Source organism: Mobula hypostoma, chromosome 10 (genome assembly GCF_963921235.1).
Source record: "Mobula hypostoma chromosome 10, sMobHyp1.1, whole genome shotgun sequence".
NCBI lineage: Eukaryota > Metazoa > Chordata > Chondrichthyes > Myliobatiformes > Myliobatidae > Mobula > Mobula hypostoma.
This window is the reverse complement of record NC_086106.1, coordinates 135,296,401-135,318,672: the sequence shown is the minus strand read 5'-3', so window position 1 is coordinate 135,318,672 and position 22,272 is coordinate 135,296,401. Positions and strand designations below refer to the sequence as shown.

Sequence of the window (22,272 nt, the reverse complement as noted above, 5' to 3'; positions counted from 1 at the left end):
GGATCGAAAAGTAATCCGGGAAATTATAGGCCGGTCAGTTTAACGTCAGTAGTAGGTAAGTTATTGGAGGGAGTACTAAGAGACAGAATCTACAAGCATTTGGATAGACAGGGGCTTATTAGGGAGAGTCAACATGGCTTTGTGCGTGGTAGGTCATGTTTGACCAATCTGTTGGAGTTTTTCGAGGAGGTTACAAGGAAAGTGGATGAAGGGAAGGCAGTGGATATTGTCTACATGGACTTCAGTAAGGCCTTTGACAAGGTCCCGCATGGAAGGTTAGTTAGGAAAATTCAGTCGCTGGGTATACATGGAGAGGTGGTAAATTGGATTAGACATTGGCTCGATGGAAGAAGCCAGAGAGTGGTGATAGAGAATTGCTTCTCTGAGTGGAGGCCTGTGACTAGTGGTGTGCCACAGGGATCAGTGCTGGGTCTATTGTTATTTGTCATCTATATCAATGATCTGGATGATAATGTGGTAAATTGGATCAGCAAGTTTGCTGATGATACAAAGACTGGAGGTGTAGTAGACAGTGAGGAAGGTTTTCAGAGCCTGCAGAGGGACTTGGACCAGCTGGAAAAATGGGCTGAAAAATGGCAGATGGAGATTAATACTGACAAGTGTGAGGTATTGCACGTTGGAAGGACAAACCAACGTAGAACATACAGGGTTAATGGTAAGGCACTGAGGAGTGCAGTGGAACAGAGGGATCTGGGAATACAGATACAAAATTCCCTAAAAGTGGCGTCACAGGTAGATAGGGTCATAAAGAGAGCTTTTGGTACATTGGCCTTTATTAATCGCAGTATTGAGTATAAGAGCTGGAATGTTATGATGAGGTTGTATAAGGCATTGGTGAGGCCGAATCTGGAGTATTGTGTTCAGTTTTGGTCACCAAATTACAGGAAGGATATAAATAAGGTTGAAAGAGTGCAGAGAAGGTTTACAAGGATGTTGCCGGGACTTGAGAAACTCAGTTACAGAGAAAGGTTGAATAGGTTAGGACTTTATACCCTGGAGCGTAGAAGAATGAGGGGAGATTTGATAGAGGTATATAAAATTATGATGAGTATAGATAGAGTGAATGCAAGCAGGCTTTTTCCACTGAGGCAAGGGGAGTGAAAAACCAGAGGACATGGGTTAAGGGTGAGGGGGGGAAGTTTAAAGGGAACATTAGCGGGGGGCTTCTTCACACAGAGAGTGGTGGGAGTATGGAATGAGCCGCCAGACGAGGTGGTAAATGCGGGTTCTTTTTTAACATTTAAGAATAAATTGGACAGATACATGGATGGGAGGTGTATGGAGGGATATGGTCCGTGTGCAGGTCAGTGGGACTAGGCAGAAAATGGTTCGGCACAGCCAAGAAGGGCCAAAGGGCCTGTTTCTGTGCTGTAGTTTCTATGGTTCTATGGTTCTATCTGCAACCCTCCAGTCCTCTGGAACCTATCCTGTTCTCATTGATGATGCAAAGATCATCGTCAGAGGCTCAGCAATCTCCTCCTTCACTTCCCACAGTAGCCTGGGATACATCCAGTCTGGTCCCAGTGACTTATCCAACTTGATGCTTTTCAAAAGCTCCAACACATCCTCTTCCTTAATATCTACATGCTCAAGCTTTTCAGTTTGCTGCAAGTCATCCCTACAATTACCAAGATCCTTTTCCGTAGTGAATACTGAAGCAAAGTATTCATTAAGTACCTCTGCTATCTCCTCTGGTTCCATACACACAATTCCACTGTCACACTTGCTTTGGTCGTATTCTCTCGCGTCTTATTCTCTTGCTCTTCACAGAATGCCTTGGGGTTTTCCTTAATCCTGTCCGCCAAGGCCTTCTCATGGTCCCTTCTGGCTCTCCTAATTTAATTCTTAAGCTCCTTCTTTCTAGCCTTATAATCTCTTAGATCTCTATCATTACCTAGTTTTTGTTAAACCTTTCGTAAGCTCATTACTTCTTGACTAGATTTACAACAGCCTTTGTACACCACAGTTCCTGTACCCTACTATCCTTTCCCTGTCTCATTGGAATGTACCTACGCAGAGCCCCATGCAAATATCCCCTGAACATTTACCACATTTCTTCTGTACGTTTCCCTGAGAACATCTGTTTCCAATTTATGCTTCCAAGTTCCTGCCTGATATCCTCATATTTCCCCTTACTCCAATTAAATATTTCCCTAACTTGCCTGTTCCTATCTCTCTCCAATGCTATGGTAAAGGAGATAGAATTGTGATCACTGTCTCCAAAATGCTCTCCCGCTGAAAAACCTGACACCTGAGCAGGTTCATTTCCCAATATCAGATCAAGTACAGCCTCTCCTTTTGTAGGCTTATCTACATATTGTGTCAAGAAACCTTCCTGACCACACCTAACAAGCCCTCCCGTCACTCTAGGGAGATGCCAATCAATATTTGGGAAATTAAAATCTCCCACCACAACAACCCTGTTGTTATTACTCCTTTCCAGAATCTGTCTCCCTTTCTGCTCCTCGATGTCCCTGTTACTATTGGGTGGTCTATAAAAACCACCCAGTAGAGTTATTGACCCCTTCATATTCCTAACTTCCACCCACAGAGACTCAGTAGACAACCCCTCCATGACTTCCACCTTTTCTGCAGCTGAGACACTATCTCTGATCAGCAGTGCCATGCCCCCACCTCTTTTGCCTCCCTCCCTGTCCTTTCTGAAACATCTAAAGCCTGGCACTTGAAGTAGCCATTCCTGACCCTGAGCCATCCAAGTCTCTGTAATGGCCGCAACATCATAGCTCCAAGTGCTGATCCACGCACTGAGCTCATCCGCTTTATTCATAATACTCCTCTCATTAAAATAGACACATCTCAAACCATCGGTCTGAGTGCATCCCTTCTCTATCACCTGCCTATCCTCCCTCTTGCACTGTCTCCAAGCTGTCTCTATTTGTGGGCCAGCCTCCCTTTCCTCCATCACTTCAGTTCAGTTCCCACCCCCCACTTTGTCATTAAGGTCTCCAGCATTTTCAGTAATTTAGGGACTTGTTTTTATTTCCATCGTATTCATTGAATCAACTGAATTGTTGTTAATTTATCTCTCCTGTTATGCACAAAGCCCTACCACATGTCTCCTTTTGTTCATTAGCTCCATCTTTTCCCATGACAATGTCTGGCTTTGGCTGTTACCTCACCGGTTCAGTTGAGGATAAGACCATAAGACAAAGGAGCAGAAGTAGGCCATTCGGCCCATTGAGTCTGCTCCGCCATTTTATCATGAGCTGATCCATTTTCTCCTATTTAGTCCCACTCCCCTGCCTTCTCACCATAACCTTTGATGCCCTGGCTACGCAGATACCTATCAATTTCTGCCTTAAATACACCCAATGACTTGGCCTCCACTGCTGCCCGTGGCAACAAATTCCATAGATTCACCACCCTCTGACTAAAAAAATTTCTTCGCATTTCTGTTCTGAAAGGGTGCCCTTCAATCCTTAAGTCATGCCCTCTCGTACTAGACTCCCCCATCATGGGAAGCAACTTTGCCACAACCACTCTGTCCATGCCTTTTAACATTCGAAATGTTTCTATGAGGTCTCCCCTCATTCTTCTAAACTCCAAGGAATACAGTCCAAGAGCGGACAAACGTTCCTCATATGTTAACTCTCTCATTCCCAGAATCATTCTAGTGAATCTTCTCTGTACCCTCTCCAACGTCAGCACATCCTTTCTTAAATAAGGAGACCAAAATTGCCCACAGTACTTCAAGTGAGGTCTCACCAGCGCCTTATAGAGCCTCAACATCACATCCCTGCTCCTATACTCTATTCCTCAAGAAATGAATGCCAACATTACATTCGCCTTCTTCACTACTGACTCAACCTGGAGGTTAACTTTAAGGGTATCCTGTATGAGGACTCCCAAGTCCCGTTGCATCTCAGAACTTTGAATTCTTTCCCCATTTAAATAATAGGCTGCCTGTTTATTTTTTCTGCCAAAGTGCATAACCATACACTTTCCAACATTGTACTTCATTTGCCACTTCTCTGCCCATTCTTCCAATTTATCCAAGTCTCTCTGCAGACTCTCCGTTTCCTCAGCACTACCGGCCCCTCCACCTATCTTCGTATCGTCAGCAAACTTACCCACAAAGCCATCTATTCCATAACCTAAATCGTTGATGTACAATGTAAAAAGAAGCGGCCCCAACACTGATCCCTGCGGAACACCACTGGTAACCGGCAGCCAACCAGAATAGGATCCCTTTATTCCCACTCTCTGTTTCCTGCCAATCAGCCAATGCTCTATCCACGTATGTAACTTTCCCGTAATTCCATGGGCTCTTATCTTGTTAAGTAGCCTCATGTGTGGCACCTTGTCAAAGGCCTTCTGAAAATCCAAATATACAACATCCACTGCATCTCCCTTGTCTAGCCTACTGGTAATTTCCTCAAAAAATTGTAGTAGGTTTGTCAGGCAAGATTTTCCTTTAAGGAATCCATGCTGAGTTCTGCCTATCTTGTCATATGCCTCCAGGTACTCTGTAACCTCATCCTTGACAATCGACTCCAACAACTTCCCAACCACCGATGTCAAGCTAACAGGTCTATAATTTCCTTTTTGCTTCCTTGCCCCCTTCTTAAATAGCGGAGTGACATTTGCAATCTTCCAGTCCTCCGGAACCATGCCAGAATCTATCGACTTTTGAAAGATCATCGCTAATGCCTCCGCAATCTCCACAGCTACTTCCTTCAGAACACGAGGGTGCATTCCATCTGGTCCAGGAGATTTATCTACCTTTAGCCTATTCAGCTTCCTGAGTACTTTCTCTGTCGTAATTGTGACTGCGCACAGTTCTCTTCCCTGCCACCCTTGAGTGTCCGGTATCCTGCTGTCTTCCTCAGTGAAGACTGATGCAAAATACTTGTTCAGTTCCTCTGCCATCTCCTCATCTCCCATTTTGATTTCTCCAGCATCATTTTCTATCGGTCCTATATCTACTCTCACCTGTCTTTTACTCTTTATATACTTGAAAAAGCTTTTAGTATCCTCTTCGATATTATTTGCTAGCTTCCTTTCATAGTTAATCTTTTCTCTCTTAATGACCTTCTTGGTTTCCTTTTGTAAGGTTTTAAAAACTTCCCAATCCTCTCTCTTCCCACTAATTTTTGCTTCCTTGTATGCCCTCTCTTTTGCTTTAACTTTGGCTTTGACTTCTCTTGTCAACCACGGTTGCATCCTTTTTCCACTCGAAAATTTCTTCTTTTTTGGAATATACCTGTCTTGCACATTCCTCATTTCTCGCATAAACTCCAGCCACTGCTGCTCTGCTGTCTTTCCCGCCAGTGTCTCTTTCCAGTCAACTTTGGCCAGTTCCTCTCTCATGCCACTGTAATTTCCTTTACTCCACTGAAATACCGACACATCAGATTTCGGCTTCTCTTTTTCTAATTTCACAGTGAACTCAATCATGTTATTGATCACTGCCTCCTAAGGGTTCCTTCACCTCAATCTCTCCAATCACCTCCGGTTCATTACACAATACCCAATCCAGTACAGCCGATCCCCTAGTGGGCTCAACAACAAGCTGTTCTAAAAAGCCATCTCGCAGACATTCTACAAATTCTCTCTCTTGAGATCCAGTGCTGACCTGATTTTCCCAATCTACTCGCATGTTAAAATCCCCCACAATTATCATAACACTGCGCTTCTGACAAGCCTTTTCTATTTCCAGTTGTAATTTGTAGTCCACATCCCTGCAGCAGTTTGGAGGCCTATAAATAACTGCCATCAGGGTCCTTTTACCCCTGCGATCTCTTAGCTCAACCCATAAAGATTTTGCACCTTCCGATCCTATATCACCTCTTTCTAATGATTTAATATCATTTCTTACCAATAAAGCCACGCCTCCCCCTCTGTCTACCCTCATAGTTCAGGATATACTGAAATGGGCAAAACGTAAATCTCATTTTCCTACTTTGGGTAGTTTCCCCTTCCCCTTCCGTCTTCAATTCCCCACTCTGTCGTCTCCCTCCCCTTACCTCTTCTCCTTACCTGCTCCCTTTCTCTCATGGTCCACTCTTTTCTCCTGTTGGATTAATTCTTCTCCAGCTCTTACCTTTTCTCTCCGTCACTTCCCAGCTTCTTACTTTATCCTCCTCCCCCACCCACCTGCCTCAGTCACCTTCTAGCTTGCCCTCCTTTCCTTCCCCCTCCGACCCCCACCACCTTATTTCCCTTCCTTTCCAATACTGATGAAGTGTCTCAGCCCAAAAGTCGACCATTCATTCATATGGATAGATGTGCCTGACCTTCAGCACTTTCCTCCAGGAATCTGCTGAGTTCCTTGGTAGGGCAAATGCAAGGAGACAGCACACAGTTTTATGGACAAGATACTTAACAGTGTTGCCGAGCAGAGAGATCTTGGGATCCAAATTCATCGCTCCTTGAAAGTGGCTACACAGGTTAAGAAGTCTTGTGGGATGCATTGAGTTCCAAAGTTAGGGGGTTCTGTTACAATCTTATAAAACTCTGGTTAGGCCACATCTGGAGTATTGCGTACATTTCTGGTCCCCCCCCCTATAGGAAGGATGTTGAGGCATTAGTGAGGGTGCAGAAGAGGTTCACCAGGATGTTGCCTGGTTTAGAGGGCATGTGCTATCACAAGAGTCTGGATAAACAGATTGTTTTCTCTCGAGCATCGGAGGCTGAGGGGAGATCTGATAGAGGCTTACAAGATAATGAGCAGCATAGCTAGAGTGGACAGAAAGCATCTGTTTCCCAGGGTTGAAATGTCTAATACCAGAGAGTGGTGGACGCCTGGAATGCACTGCCTGGTATGGTGGTGGAGGCAAACACGTTAGAGTCCTGCCATAAGGTCTCAGCCCAAAATGTTGACTGTACCTGACCTTCTGAGATCCTCCAGCATTTTGGGTATTTTGTTTGGATTTCCAACATCTGCAGATTTTCTCTTGTTTGTGAGAGGCTTTTAAGAGACATTTGGATAGGTACATGGATGTAAGGAAGATGAGGGATATGGACACGGTGTAGGTAGGGGGAGTGTTTTGCTTTTTCGTTGTTTCAGCACAACTTTGTGGGCCGAATGCCCTGTTTTTATGCTGTGCTCTTCGATGTCTATTTTGTGTGTGTTGCTGTAGATTTACAGCATCTGCAGAATTTCAGGTTATTTTATCTGACTCATTTTCCTCTTTCCCTCCAGCATAATTACACTAATAAAGAATGTTTCTTAGACCAGTGGTCCCCAACCACTGTGCTACCGGGCCGCGAGGAAGTGATATGATTTGGCGATGTGAACCGATATGAGTCAGCTGCATCTTTCCTCATTCCCTGTCACGCCCACTGTTGAATTTGAATGCAGGCGAGGTCCGCGAGAATATTGTCGATATTAAACAGGTCCGCGGTGCGCAAAAGGTTGGGGACCCCTGTCGTAGACAACAGAAGGAGCAGCAAATGAAAGTGGATTGAAGTATTTATACATGATTGGCTAAAGTCCAGACAAAATGCTGGAGGAACTTTGCAGGCCAGGCAGCATCTATGGAACAGAGTATAGTCGATGTTTCGGGCTGAGACTGAGAGTGGCCCGAAACATCGACTGTACTTTTTTCCATAGATGCTGACTGGCCTACTGAGTTCCTCCAGAATTTTTGTATGTTGCTTAGATTTCCTGCATCTGCAGATTTTCTCTTTGTGGCTAAAAGTCCAGATCTCTTTTGATTCTAACTAATGATTGCAAATTTTACTTTTGGAAGCCAATGTCCTTTCCTTTATTTACACAGTCCCATGTAATGTTGAACTCAACATTCACTTCATAACAAATGGTGTGTGCACACTCGTGCGTGTACGTGCCTGTCTACATGTCTGCGGTTGTTATGATGCAATGATTAATTGTCACTTTCCCCCCTCTATGTCCTACAGCAATGCTTCTCACCTTCCCTGCAGATTTTTGTCAGCAGTAATGGGCTCCCTCCAAGTCCAAACCCCAGCCCAACACGCAGGTTTGCCACGTAAGTCTTATGTGAACAGAATACTTTAAATTTTATCAGTTTTAGTTTTGGCTGAAAATAAGCAGTTTTTTAATGTTCACAGGGCAGCTTTGGTATATATTCCTCAGTTGTCGTTACTCTGATATAACCAAGAGAACTGTGCATTTTAGAACAACTGGATGAAGGGAATAATTAATACTCTTGATAAGCACACCTCTGCTTCGTTGCTGCCTATGTTGACATGAGGAATAGGGTAGAGGTGGAGGTAATGCAGAGATAACCTTCAGCACTCTACTGGGTAATGTTAGCTTATAAAATGCCTTGTTAGTTTCAACTTGGACAACTCTAGATTGCGGTTTTCTGGATTGGACAATGAATCTAAGTAGGATTCAATAGGTACATTTAATGTCAGAGAAATGTATACAATATATATCCTGAAATTCTTTTTCTTTGCTGACATCCACGAAAACAGAGGAGTGCCCCAAAGAATGAATGACAATTAAAACGTTAGAACCCCAAAGCCCCCCCACCCCACCAGCAAAAAAAGTATCAACACCCTTCACTGAGCACTCAAGCGTGCAACAGTCAATGGACACAGACTTGCAGTACCCCAAAGCTACTCATTCACCCAGTAATTCGACATGCCACAGTGTCTGTGTGTGTGTGTGTCTCTCTCCCTCTCTCACACTCTCCTCTCACTCTCACGCTGTCTCCCTCGCGCTCTCACACTCTCTCTCTCTTCAGGTGTCCCTGTTTCACAGCAAGAGGGGAGACATAACAATTAACTAGCTGATTGACCACGTTAAAAGTCTGTTGTGTTGCTTTCTCTGAGGTTGGCTCCAAAAAGGCACATCTCTCCGGGCACACAACCCCCTGCTAACCAGCCTTTCCCGGTGTTCCGTATTCTCCCGTGACACCTCAGTCAGGGGAACTAGCCTAGAATCAACACGTCCCCAGAGCCACGAAATCCCAGAACCCTGAAGGCATGCTCATCTAACAGGCCACGTCCTTGGGATATCAAAAAGCGGCCAGTCATAAGGCCCTGAGAGCGGGTTCCATTCCCGCTAAGAACTGAAGTCAGAGTGTAACTCCAGGTCAGGGTCTTCAAAAGAACCATCTTCATGCTGAAAAGGGAAAAAAAAGAGATATCAAAGAGAGAAATAAAGCTGTAGATGAGAAGTAATGTAGTAGATGGGAGAATCTGGTCTAAAACAGATCCACGAACCATTAACACTTGTCATGCAGGTTAATATAGTTGTCAAACAGCAAGCCACAATTCCATTTTGTGAGATATTCTAAACTGTAATGTGGAGCTGGCTTCTGCTGTGACAGGGAATATAGGCATTGGGAAAGTGCAGAACAGATGTACAGGGATTGTAGAAAAGAGAATTGTTGACAGATGACCTAGGAGAAAATGATGAAGGTGGTGAAGATTTTTTCCCAGGATGTAAGTATCAAATACTAGAGAGCAAAACTTTAAGGTGAGACAGAGAAAGTTTGAAGAAGATTTCTGCAGTAACTTGTTTTCGTACAGAATGGTAGACACCTGTAACAACTGGGTGTCAGGAAGCTGATGTGATAGCATCATTCAAGAAACATTTAGACAAATCCACAGTCAGGGTGTTAAGGGAGATAGCCCATATGTAGGCAAATATGCAATTAAACTAACATCATGATTGGTACCAATGTCACGGGCCAAGGGGCCTGTTCCTGAGCTGTACTGTTCCATGTTTAAGTCAGAGAAGGGAAGAGTCAGATATGGACCACGTTCGAGTGAAAAGGGGGGTGGGTCATTGATATAATGGTGAAGAAGCTGATTGGAGCAACAATAAAAGCAATACTATTCCATGTACCCTGCAGAGCAACAGGTGAAGTTGGAGCCACACCAGTTGCACTTTTGGCTTTTCTAGAAGTGAATAGAGTTCAAGGTGAAGTTATTGTGAAACCTGAAGGTGAACTGGTGTGGACTGTGCTCAAACAAGTGAAGAGTATTAGTGCATTGGAAGGAGTGATGAGGAAGGGCATGAAAAAGGCCTGAAACAAAAAGCCACTTTGACTTCTTCCACATTGTTAACTGTAAATTGTGTTGATGAGGGAGCTATGTGTATGTCGTCTACATGGGTTTAGAGTCATAGAAATATGCAGCACAAAACATTGTCTACATCAACTGCTGTGCCTCTCACTACTAATCCCATTTGCCTTTCAACCTGTATCATTCCAAAATGTTCCTACCCAAATATCTAACCAAATGTAGTTCTAGCTGCCTTTACCACCACACTATCTGAAAAACTTGCCCTTCAAATCTCCTTTATATTTCTCCCCTCTCCTTAAACCTGTGCACTCTAGTGATTCCCTATTCTGGAAAAAGACTCTGACTTTCTGTCTTGTCTCCGCCCCTATAACTTTATAAACCTCAATAAGTTCACCCCTCCGTTGCAATGAAAATGAACCCAGACTCTCCATTCCAGGCAACGTCTGAGCTCTGCCACATCCAAAATCTACATGCCTTTCTGAAAGAGTGATAAGAATGCATGTGGAATAGACTGAGGCTCGTGGAAATGAGGGCAGTGACAGGATGTTGACTAAAGGCAGAGGATAAGTAAAAGTCTTTCCCAGGATCAATGCCACATCCATGCTTTTTTCTGATAAATACCAGCTCAATTAGTACATATATAATACTCATTTTCTATATGGCTGTCACATGGGTATGCTATAATTGCCAATATCTTATTTCCACTAATAGTAAGTTGTTGATACCTTGTTGTGTGAAGCGTTCTGAATGACTGCCTCACTACGACATGATCCGTTTCCTTTGGGACAGGCTGACCGTGGTGATGGGAGCTTACAGTAAAGGTGCTCCTGGTCCAATGTGTCTGAGCTGTCTCTGAAACTATGCTCCACAGGACAGTACAGCACCAGAACTGGCCCTTCAGCCCACAGTGTCTGTGCTGAGCACAATGCCAAATTAAACTAATGCCATCTGCCTGCACATGGTCTACTTATTTATGCCTCTCATGATTTATTTTAGCTATCAGGTCATCGCCTCAGTCTCCGGCTGCAAAACAAGCAATCTAACTTTGTCCAACCTCTCCTTAGAGCTAATGCTTTCTAATCCAAACGACATCCTGGTGAATCTTTTCTACACCTCTGCTAATCCTCCACATCCTACCAGAACAGCATACAGTGTGTGGCCTGACTAAAGATTTGTACAGCTGTTGTTCGCCCTCGGCTTGTTCTTTTCTCCTCTTCTGAATCGTCCCTCTGTGTTGAATTATTTTGCTCTGACTTGCATTAATTTTCATTTATTATTTCAGGTAGTTTCCTACGTGACTGTTCCGTCATTCAGTTTCCTGTCATTTGCAAAAGTTGAAATGATGAAATGTCCATATCACAACCCTCTGAAATCCCCGTGAACACTGTTGTCTGTCACCTTGCAATCTAGAAAACTATTTGCCCATCCTATCATTTTGCTGACATTGCTTCTTTAATACACATTTTCATTTTGTTTCAGATTATTGCGGAGAAATGAGTTGAAGATTCAGGAAGTTATGATGCAGCTTTATAAAACAACTTGTGTTGCATCTGGAGTATTGCTGACTCTTCTGGTTGCCTCATTATAGGAAGCATGTGAAGGCTTTAGAAAGGGTTCAGGAGAGGTTTACCAGAGTCTTCTGGATTAGAGGGCATGTGCTCCAGCAATAGGTTGGACAAATTTGGGTTGTTTTCTTGGAAAAGCAGAGGCTGAGGAAAGATTTGACAGTGGTGTATAAGGTTATGAAAGGCATAGATAGAGTTTGCAGACTGTATCTTTTTTCCAGGGTCAAAATATATAATAACAAAGGGAATGCATTTCAGGTGAGAGGGGCTAAGTTCAAAGGAGATGTGTAGTGCAAGTTTTTTTTTTTACCAGGAGTGATGGGTGCCTGGAATGCGCTCCTTGGGGTGGGTGATGGTGGAGGCAGATATGACAGGTGTTTAAGACACTCTTCAGAGAGAGAAGAATGTGCAAGAAATAGAAGGGTATGGACATTGTATAGAGTTGGACAGTCCACACCAGGGATGTGTGAAAAGAGCTCATTTTTAATCAGGACGGCGATCAAGATTTCAAAGGCAGAGTTTCACACAGTTTCTTTGAGTTGAGGAGCAGCCATTCATCAAAAGGCAGTGTGTTAAGGCAGCTTCCTTTCAGCCAGGCGTGCATTCAAGGTTCAAAAAGCACAGCTTCGAGCCACTTTTCTAAGTTGGGCAACCTACACCAAGGATGTGTGAAAATAGCTGTTCTTTTTAATCAGGATGGTGTTCGAGATTCCAAAGGCAGAGTTTTGCAGCAGGTCTCTGAGTTGAGGAGCAATCAATCAGCAATTAGAAAGAGGGAATAGAAGTAACGCAGGTGCAAGCAGGGTAGCCATTCTTGGAGTGGCCATTCATTTGCCGTGTGCCAGTCTCTAGAGTGGCTTTGGCTCATCAGGCTTAGATGAGATCAGACTGGGTGAGGTAGGTTGTCCTGTAAATTACTCTGTTTGTGTTCTTAATGTTTATTCCTCATCTAATAGTGAGAAAGGTTTCAGGCGCAGTATTTTGTACTACATGTGGGAAGCGAGAAGTGTGGGAGACCTCCAGTCTCCCAGACAAACATCTGCACCAGGTATACTGAGCTAACATATGGAGAGAACATATGGAGGAAGTGGAACTACAGCTTGATGGCCTTCCACTCATACTGGAGAATGAGGAGGAGACAGCTAGGAGCTACAGAGAGGTAGTCACACCTAGCTTGCAGGAGACGGGTAACTGGTGACTCCCAGGAGAAGTCGGAGAAATGCACAGCCAGTGCAGAATACACCTGTGGCCATTCCCAACAAATAAGAAGAAAAAAGTGTTAAGCAAACTGAAAGGTCTTAAGGTTGATAAGTCACCTGGCCCAGATAGGCTACATCCCGGAGTCCTGAGAGAAGTTGCTGATTTGTCATGATCTTTCAAGAACCACTTGATTCTGGCATGGTCTGGAGGACTGAAAAATTGCAAACGTCATTTTACTCTTGAAGAAGGGAGTAAGACAGAAGAGGAAATTATAGGCCGGTTAGCCTAACCTCAGTGGTTGGGAAAGTGTTGGACTCCATTATTATTAAGGACGAAGTTTTGGGATATTTGGAGACTACAGAAACCATGCTGACTTTGACTTTATTAAAGGGAAATCTTGCCTGACAAACCTGTTAGAATTCTTCCAGGAAGTAACAAGGGTGGACAAAGGAGAGGCAGTAGATGTCATTTACTTAGATTTCAAGAAGGCATTTGATGAAATACCTCAGATGAGGCTGCTTGACAAGATAAAATTCTATGGTGTTACAGGAAAGATACAGGCTGACAGGAGGCTGTGAGTGAGAATAAAGTGGGCCTTTTCTGGTTGGCAGCCAGTGACTAGTGGTGTTACTCGGGGGTCAGTATTGGAATTGCTACTTTTCACATTGTTTGTCAATTATTTAGATAGCGGAATTGATGGCTTTGTGGCAAAGTTTGTGGATGATATGAAGATAGGCGGAGCGGTAGGTCGTGCTGAGGAAGCAATGCGATTGCAGCAGGACTTGGACAAATTGGAGAATAGGCAAAAAAGTGGCAGATGGAATACAGTGTTGGGAAATGTTACGTCAATGCATTTTGGTGAAAGGAACAATGATGCAGACTATTATCTAAATGGGGAGAAATTCAAACATCAGAGGTGCAGAGGGACTTAGGAGTCCTCATGCAAGGCTCCCAGAAGGTTAATTTACAGGCTGAGTCTGTGGTAAAGAAGGTAAATGCAGTGTTGGGATTTATTTCAAGGGGAATAGAAATAGAATTATTTTAAAAAGATAATACTGAAGTTTATACACTTGTCAGGCCGCACTTGGTGTGTTGTCAACAGTTTAGGCCCCTTATCTCAGAAAGGATGTGTTGTCATTGGAGAGAGTCCAGAGGAGGTTCACGAGGATTATTCCAGGAATGAATGGGTCAATATATGAAGAGTGTTTGGTAGCTTTGGGCCTGTACTCACTGGAATTTTGAAGATTGCGGGGGGATCTTATTGAAATCTACCAGATGTTGAAAGGACTAGATAGATTGTATAGAAAATTGGTTGGCAGACAGGAAACAGAGTAGGGATTAATGGGTCCTTTTCAGAATGGCAGGCGGTGACTAATGTGGTACCGCAAGGCTCGGTGCTGGGACCGCAGCTATTTACAATATACATTAATTATTTAGATGAAGGGATTAAAAGTAACATTAGCAAATCTGCAGATGACACAAAGCTGGGTGGCAGTGTGAAATGTGAGGAGGATGTTATGAGAATGCAGGGTGACTTGGACAGGCTGGGTGAGTGGGCAGATGCATGGCAGATGCAGTTTAATGTGGATAAATGTGAGGTTATCCACTTTGGTGGTAAGAACAGGAAGGCAGATTACTAGCTGAATGGTGTCAAGTTAGGAAAAGGGGAAGTACAACGAGATCTAGGTGCCCTTGTTCATCAGTCACTGAAAGCAAGCTTGCAGGTACAGCAGGCAGTGAAGAAAGCTAATGGCATGTTGGCCTTCATGACAAGGGGAGTTGAGTATAGGAGCAAAGAGCTCCTTCTGCAGTTGTACAGGACCCTGGTGAGACCACACCTGGAGTATTGTGTACAGTTTTGGTCTCCAAATTTGAGGAGGGACATTCTAGCTATGGAGGGAGTGCAACGTAGGTTCACAAGGTTAATTCCCAGGATGGCGGGACTGTCATATGTCGAAAGATTGGAGTGACTGGGCTTGTATACACTGGAATTTAGAAGGATGAGAGGGGACCTGATTGAAACATATAAGATTATTAAGGGATTGGACACGCTAGAGGCAGGAAACATGTTCCGGATGTTGGGGACTCTGAAAAGAGAATTTAGGGAGCTCAGTAGAAAGCTGAGAAACAGGGCCTCCAGGGTAGTAATCTCTGGATTGCTGCCTGTGCCACATGACAGTGAGGGTAAGAATAGCATGATTTGGTAGGTAAAGCGTAGCTGAGGAACTAGTACAGGGGGCAGGGGTTCAGATTTATGGATCATTGGGATTTCTTCTGGGGAAGGTATGATGGGTTGCACCTGAACCTGACTGGGTCCAATAACCTTGTGGGCAGGTTGGCTAGAGTCGTTTTGGGTGGGGTTAAACTAACTTAGAGGATGGAACTGGAGTGGTAGTGGGGTTAAGATCAGCCAATGTGTAGTGAGACTCCCAGTAAGGAGAAGCTGATGATAGGGCAAAATTGCAGTCAACATGATGAGTTGCAAAGTAAAAGGTGAACAAAATTGAAATGAGTGACTACAGGACGAAAGATATTGTATCTGGAGACAATAATTTCTTAATGATTGGCAAGTATGATGTTGTAGGCATCACACTGTATCATGGCTGAAAGTAGATTGAAGCTCGGAGCTTAATGTCCAAGGATACACATTTTATCAAAAGGATAGACAGGAAGGCAGATAGGGTGGCGTGGCTCTGTTGGTAAAAAATGAAATTAAATCATTAGAAAGAGGTGACATAGGGTCAGAAGGTGTGAAATCGTTGTGGATAGAGCTAAGGAACTGCAAGTGTAAAAAGACCCTGATGGGATTTATATAAAGGCCTCCAAAGAATAGTAAGGACATGCTTTACAAGTTACAACGGGAGATAGAAAATGCATGCTAGAAGGGTGATGTTACAATAGTCACTGGGGGATTTCAACCTGTGGGTAGATTGGGAAAATCAGGTTGGTGCAGGATTCTGAGAGGGGGAATTTCTAGAATGCCTATGAGATGGCTTTTTAGAGCTGCTTGTGGTTGAGCCCTCAAGGGGATCAGCTATTCTGGACTGGATCTGAACACTAGCAGTATGGTGTTGTGCAATGAATCGGAATTGATTTGAGAGCTTAAGGTAAAAGAACCCTTTGGAGTAAGTGATCATAATATGATCCAATTTATCCTGAAATTTGAGGAGGGGAAGCTAAAGTCAGATGTATCAGTGTTACAGCAGAGTAAAGGAAATTACAAAGGCATGAGAGAGGAGTTGGCCAGAATTATTTGGAAGAGAACACTGGCAGGGATGACGGCAGAGCAGCAATGCCTGGAATTTCTGGACGCAATTCAGAATGCGCAGGATATATACATCCCAAAGTGGAAGTATTATTATAAAGGCAAGATGACACAACCATGGCTAACAAGGGAAGTCAAAGCCAACATAATAGCCAAAGAGAGAACATATAATAGAGCAAAAAATTAGTGGGAAATTGGACGATTAGGAAGCTTTTAAATACCAACAGAAGGCAACTTAAAAAGTCATTAAGAAGGTAAAGATGGAATATGAAAATAAGCTAGCCAATAATAAAAAGGATACCAAAAGTTTATTCAGATACAGAAAGTGTAAAAGAGAGGTGAGTGGAGAGGTAGTAATGGGTGACAAGGGAATGGTGGATGAACTGAATAAGTATTTTGCATCAGTCTTCACTGTGGAAGACACTAGCACTATAGTGGAAGTTCCAGCTGTTAGGGGCCATGAAGTGTGTGAAGTTACCATCACTAGGGAGAAGGTTCTTGGGAAACTAAAATAGTCTGAGGATAGATAAGTCACCTGGACCAGATGGTGCACACTCCAGGGTTCTGAAGGAGGTGGCTGACAAGATTGTGGCGATACTAATAATGATCTTTCATTATTTTCACTTAAATGCACGCAGCATTAGAAATAAAGTGGATGACCTTGCTGCACAGCTGCAGGTTAAAAGGTATGACATTGTGGCCATCACCGAGTCATGGCTAAATGATGGATGTGATTGGGAGCTGAATATCCCAGGATACACAGTGTACAGGAAGGATAGGAAGGTAGGTAAAGGGGGTGGCGTGGCCCTGATAGTAAGTAACGATATCAAATCAATAGAAAGAAGGGACATAGGATCAGAAGAGGTAGAATCCTTATGGGCAGAATTAAGAAATGGCAAGGGTAAAAAGACCCTAATAGCAGTTATATACAGGCCTCCAAACAGCAGTCGGGATGTGGACTACAAGTTGCAGCTGGAAATAGAAAAAGCGTGTCAGAAGGACGATGTCAAGATAATTATGGGGGATTTTAATATGAAAGTGGTTGGGAAAGTCGGGAAGGTAATGGATCTCAGGAGAGGGAGTTTGTAGAATGCCTACAGGATGGCTTTTTGGAGCAACTTGTCCAGAAGCCCACCAGGGGACCGGCTGTTTTGGATTGGGTGCTGTGTAACGAACCTGAGGCGATTAGGGAGCTGGAGGTAAAGGAACCTCTTCGAAGTAGTGATCATAATATGATTGAGTTCAGTTTCAAATTTGAAAAGGAGAAGCTGGTATCAGGTGTATCGATATTTCAGTGGAACAGGGGAAATTACAGTGGTATGAGAGAGGAACTAGCTCAAGTCAATTGGAAGAGTAAACTAAATGGAGGGACGGCAGAGCAGAATTGGATGAAATTCCTACAAGAAATGAGGAAAATGCAGGAAAAATATATTCCAAGAAAAAAGAAAATCATGAATGGAAAAATGGCACAAATGTGGCTAACGAGAGAGGTTAAGGCAAAAATAAAAGCAAAGGAACGGCGTACAAGGAAGCAAAAATTAGTGGGAAAAATGAGGACTGGAAGACCTTTAAAAACTTACAGAAAGAAACTAAGAAAGTCATTAGGAAAGAAAAGATGAATTATGAAAGGAAGTTGGCGATTAACATAAAAAAGGATACTATGAGTTTTTAAAAAATATATGAAGAGTGTCCGGGTCATCAAGGGAATGGCGGCGTAAGGAAAAGGTCTCTCGACAAAAAAGAAGGTAAACTGCCCCAAAATCAAATTTAGACAAATACTTAATATTGCATAACTATATTAATAAAAGGGGCAAGGATGATGTCTAAGAACAAGAATAAAAAGTCAGCTTCGAAGGCTGATAAACATAAAGAGATGCAGCAAGGCGACAGGCCTAGCTCCCTCACGGCAAGCCAGGACGGAGATAATGAGGGGGAATCGGTGACTCTGTCTTTGGTTCTCGGAGAGATTCGCGAGTTCCGACAAGATAACAGCAAACAGCTGGAAGATATTAAAGGAGAAATAGTAAAAACTAACTCGCGGATAGATGAAGCCGAAGCGAGGATTGTTGGAATTGAAGAGAAGCTACAAAATGCCAAGGAAGTGATAGCAGAAATGCTGAAGCTACAAGACCAGCTCCAGTGGAAACTAATAGATCAGGAAGGCCGCTCGAGAAGGGAAAATGTGAGGATCCACGGAGTTCCCGAAGGAACCGAAGGTAAACCCGGATTGATGATTCCCTTCGTGGAGAAGCTGCTTAGAGAGAACCTTGATATACCGGCCGCAAAAGACCTACAGATAGAAAGAGCTCACCGCGCGTTGGCACCACAGCCTCTGGCAGGCGCCCAGCCCAGATCGATTCTGATCAGATTTCTCAGTTACAGAACGAAGGAAGAGGTGCTTAAAAGAGCATGGCAAAAGAAAGGTTTCATGTGGAACAACTGCAAAATCAGTTTAGACCATGACTACGCACCGGGGATTCTTGCCAGACGGAAGGAATATACGGAAACACGGAGAGTCCTGAAGGAAAACAACATCAGATTCCAGACCCTGTATCCAGCTCGGCTGAGAGTCTTTTACGACGAAGGGACAAAAACTTACGCTACGGTGGAGGAGGCAACGTTGGACCTGGTGGACCGGGGACTACCTATTAAAGTTATCACCCAACCAGAGTCGCTACTGGAGAGGATTCGGCAGAAGTCGTGGCAGTTAGTGGGGCGAGGACGCTCCACTCGAACCAGAGTGTCAAACTGCAAGGAAAAGCTGCAAATATTCAGATGCGAATGTGCAGAGAGTACAGATTAATTAAGAGAAATGACTGAAAAGAGTAAATCGGACTTAAAAGTAAAATGAAAGCTGGTAACTGAAAATAAACTAGGCGGAATAACTTGAATGATAGCAATATGGTCGAGACATAAATAGGAGAAAATTCTCTATGATTATTCAAACTGCAGAGGGCCCTCTAACACAGGGTGAAGATAGAGGTTATCCCTCTGAACTGAGGCGGGTCGGTGCTCAGGCCTCACTGTGGGAAGTCGGGAAAAATTTTCAAATGTTATACGTTCAGAAATGTCTAGGGTGTGGTTATATGTCTTGGTTTACTGTTGAGAAGGGATTGCTTACTGTTTGGTTAGAAAAGGAGAGTGCTTTTTTTCTACTAGAGAAAAATGCAAACTGAATTGGTAAAAATAATTTCCTATAATGTTAATGGGGTTTTGAATCCAATTAAAAGAAATAAGATTATGTCTAAATTGAAAAAAGAGAGGGCACAAATAGCTTTCCTCCAGGAAACACATATGAGCCAATCTGAACATGGAAAATTAAAAAGAATGGGCTTTAAGCATGTATTTTATTCATCATATAAATTGAGTCACAAAAGAGGGGTAGCTACTTTAATATCAAGTACTCTTAATTATGAACATATTTCAGAGACTAGAGACAAAGAAGGATGGTTTGTAAAAATCACAGGAAGAATAGAAGGTACAGAAATAACATTGCTGAATGTTTATGCTCCTCCAGGTAGTGAATGGTCATTTTATAGACACATTTTTGACCTAATGGTCAGTTCTCGAGGGGTAGTAATTTGTGGAGGGGATTTTAATATTAGATTAAATCCTATATTAGATTCTTCAAGAATAGTTATTCAGAATAAACCTCTGACTCGGAAAGTGAATTCATTGATGGAGGAGTTGGGAATTATAGATGTCTGGAGGGAATTACACCCTACTAGTAAAGATTATACATATTACTCTTTCCCTCATTCAGCCTATTCAAGGATAGACTATTTCTTTATCTTTAATACAGATAGACTCAGGATAAAAAATTGTAATATTGCGACAATTGATCTGTCGGATCATAGCCCGGTCTCTTATGTCTCTAATCCTGGAAAGGAAAATGAGGAAAACACTATGGAGGCTAAACTCACATATACTCAATAACCCGAAAGTAATGGAGAGATTAAGGGGAGAAATCAAAGAATATCTAGACCTTAATGACACGGGAGAAACATCACCAGTGATTTTATGGGATACATTGAAAGCTGTACTGAGAGGGAAAATTATTTCCATTACTACTCACATGAAAAAAATCAATGCACAAAAATTAGCAGACCTTCAAGGAAAATTAAAACAACTTCAAGTTGTAGATAGCAACAAAAGTAATTCAAATCGAAAACAGGAAATTAGGAAATTGCAAAGTGAAATTGATGATATTTATATGTTGGAAACTCAAAGAAATTTTCTTTACCTGAGACAAAAGAATTATGAAGTAGGAGGTAAATCAGCTAGATTATTAGCATATAAATTACGAAAACAACAAGCAGACAATACAATTCATAAAATAAAGAATCCAAAGACAAAGCTTGTGGAGAGTACAATAGGGAAAATTCAAGAGAGTTTTGAAACATATTATTGAGAGCTGTACTCCCAACCCCGGGCCCCCAATGAGCCCTATATAGACAGTGTATTGAATTTTTTAGATCTACCTAAACTTACAGATTTACAAAATGAAAGTTTATTAGAACCAGTAACTGTCAAAGAACTGAACGTGGCCATCTCTAGGTTAAAGGCTGGAAAGTCTCCGGGTTCTGATGGGTTTACCTCAGAGTGGTACAAGACCCTGAAGACACAGTTAGCCCCATTACTACTTAACACCTTTAATTGGATCTTGCAGAGAGGAGAAACTCCACCTTCCGGGAGAGAAGCGATTATTTCAGTTATTCCTAAAGAGGGTAAAGATAAACTAGAATGTGGCAATTATCGGCCAATTAGTGTTCTTAATTTAGATTACAAACTATTTACATCTATATTAGCGCGCAGATTGGAAAAGCTTTTACCTGGCCTAATCCATTTAGACCAGACTGGATTTATTCAGCAAAGACAAACACAGGGCAACATAAGGAGAACTCTGCACATATTAGAACAGGTTAATAAGAACGAGACAGAGACAATGGTAGTAGGATTGGACGCTGAGAAAGCTTTTGATTCGGTTAGTTGGGCATTCCTATACAGAGTGTTAGGAAGATTCGGCTTTCAAGAAAGGTTTATTAAAGTAATTCAGACTCTATATGACAGCCCTACAGCTCGAATTAAGATAAATGGGGACCTCTCTGACTCCTTCATTTTAGAGAGAGGCACGAGACAGGGATGCCCAATTTCTCCTCTCCTTTTTGCGCTATGACAGAGCGAAATCGTAAAAGGTATCAAGGTGGCAGGGATTGAACAGAAAGTGGCGTTATTCGCAGATGATGTTTTGGTCTATCTGAGTGAACCAAAAAAATCATTTATAGGATTGTTTACACTGTTGGATGACTTTGGGAAAATATCAGGTTATAAAATAAATGTAAAGAAAACGCAGGTTATGTCCCTAAATTATACACCATCCAAAAAATTGCAGGATACATACGATCTTAAGTGGGAAGCTAAATCATTAAAATATTTAGGAATAACCCTGCCGAAGGATCTTTCAACACTGTCACAGGTAAATTATGGGCCATTAATCTCAGAGATAAAAGCAGATATGCATAGATGGAATCTTATCCCCTTTTTAAGTTTAAATTCAAGGATAAATACTATAAAAATGAATATTCTTCCTCGGTTATTGTATCTTTTCCGTACTTTACCAGTGGAGGTGGATGATAATCAACTCAGGGAATGGGACAAATGAATTTCCCGCTTCATTTGGCAAGGAAGGAAACCTAGAATTCGATATAACATCTTACAGTTAGGGAAGGAAGGAGAAAGTATGGTTCTTCCTTGCCTGAGAAATTATTTTTATGCCTCACAGATAACCCCTCTGTTATATTGGTGTAATAGGGAATATATGGCTAGATGGAAGGAAATAGAATTTGGATTAGTTGACAGTTTTCCTCTTCAGGCCTCAATAGCTGACAAAGGATTGATGGCCCAGTTGGAAAAATTTAATAATGCTTGGATAAATCTTACATTAAAAGTATGGCAGAAGGTGGTTAATTCATGTGGAATTAATAACATGTTAAAACTCTTTAGATGGTGTGCATATGATACCGAATTCCTTCCCAACAGAGGAGATAAAAGATTTGAGCTATGGATAAAGAAAGGTCTTACAACCTACCTCTCATTTATAGATAAAAGAGTATTACAAAGTTTCCAGATCCTGCAGGACAAACATGGCCTAGAACATAATGACTTTTTTAGGTACCTTCAAATACGAAACTATGTTAACCGGAGTTGTAGATATACAGACCTATCAACAGTAGAATTAGA

The 22,272-nt window shown here is 42.5% G+C and overlaps 1 protein-coding gene across 1 annotated transcript in view; it reads left to right on the top strand.

Annotated features, from left to right (window-relative positions):
• The window catches only part of pabir2 (PABIR family member 2), a 169,221-nt gene that overhangs the window by 95,299 nt on the left and 51,650 nt on the right, over positions 1-22,272 (top strand). Inside the window, exon 7 of the mRNA XM_063061201.1 lies at positions 7,903-7,991. Coding sequence (XP_062917271.1) covers positions 7,903-7,991 — 89 coding nt within the window. The remainder of the gene's footprint in view (positions 1-7,902; positions 7,992-22,272) is intronic.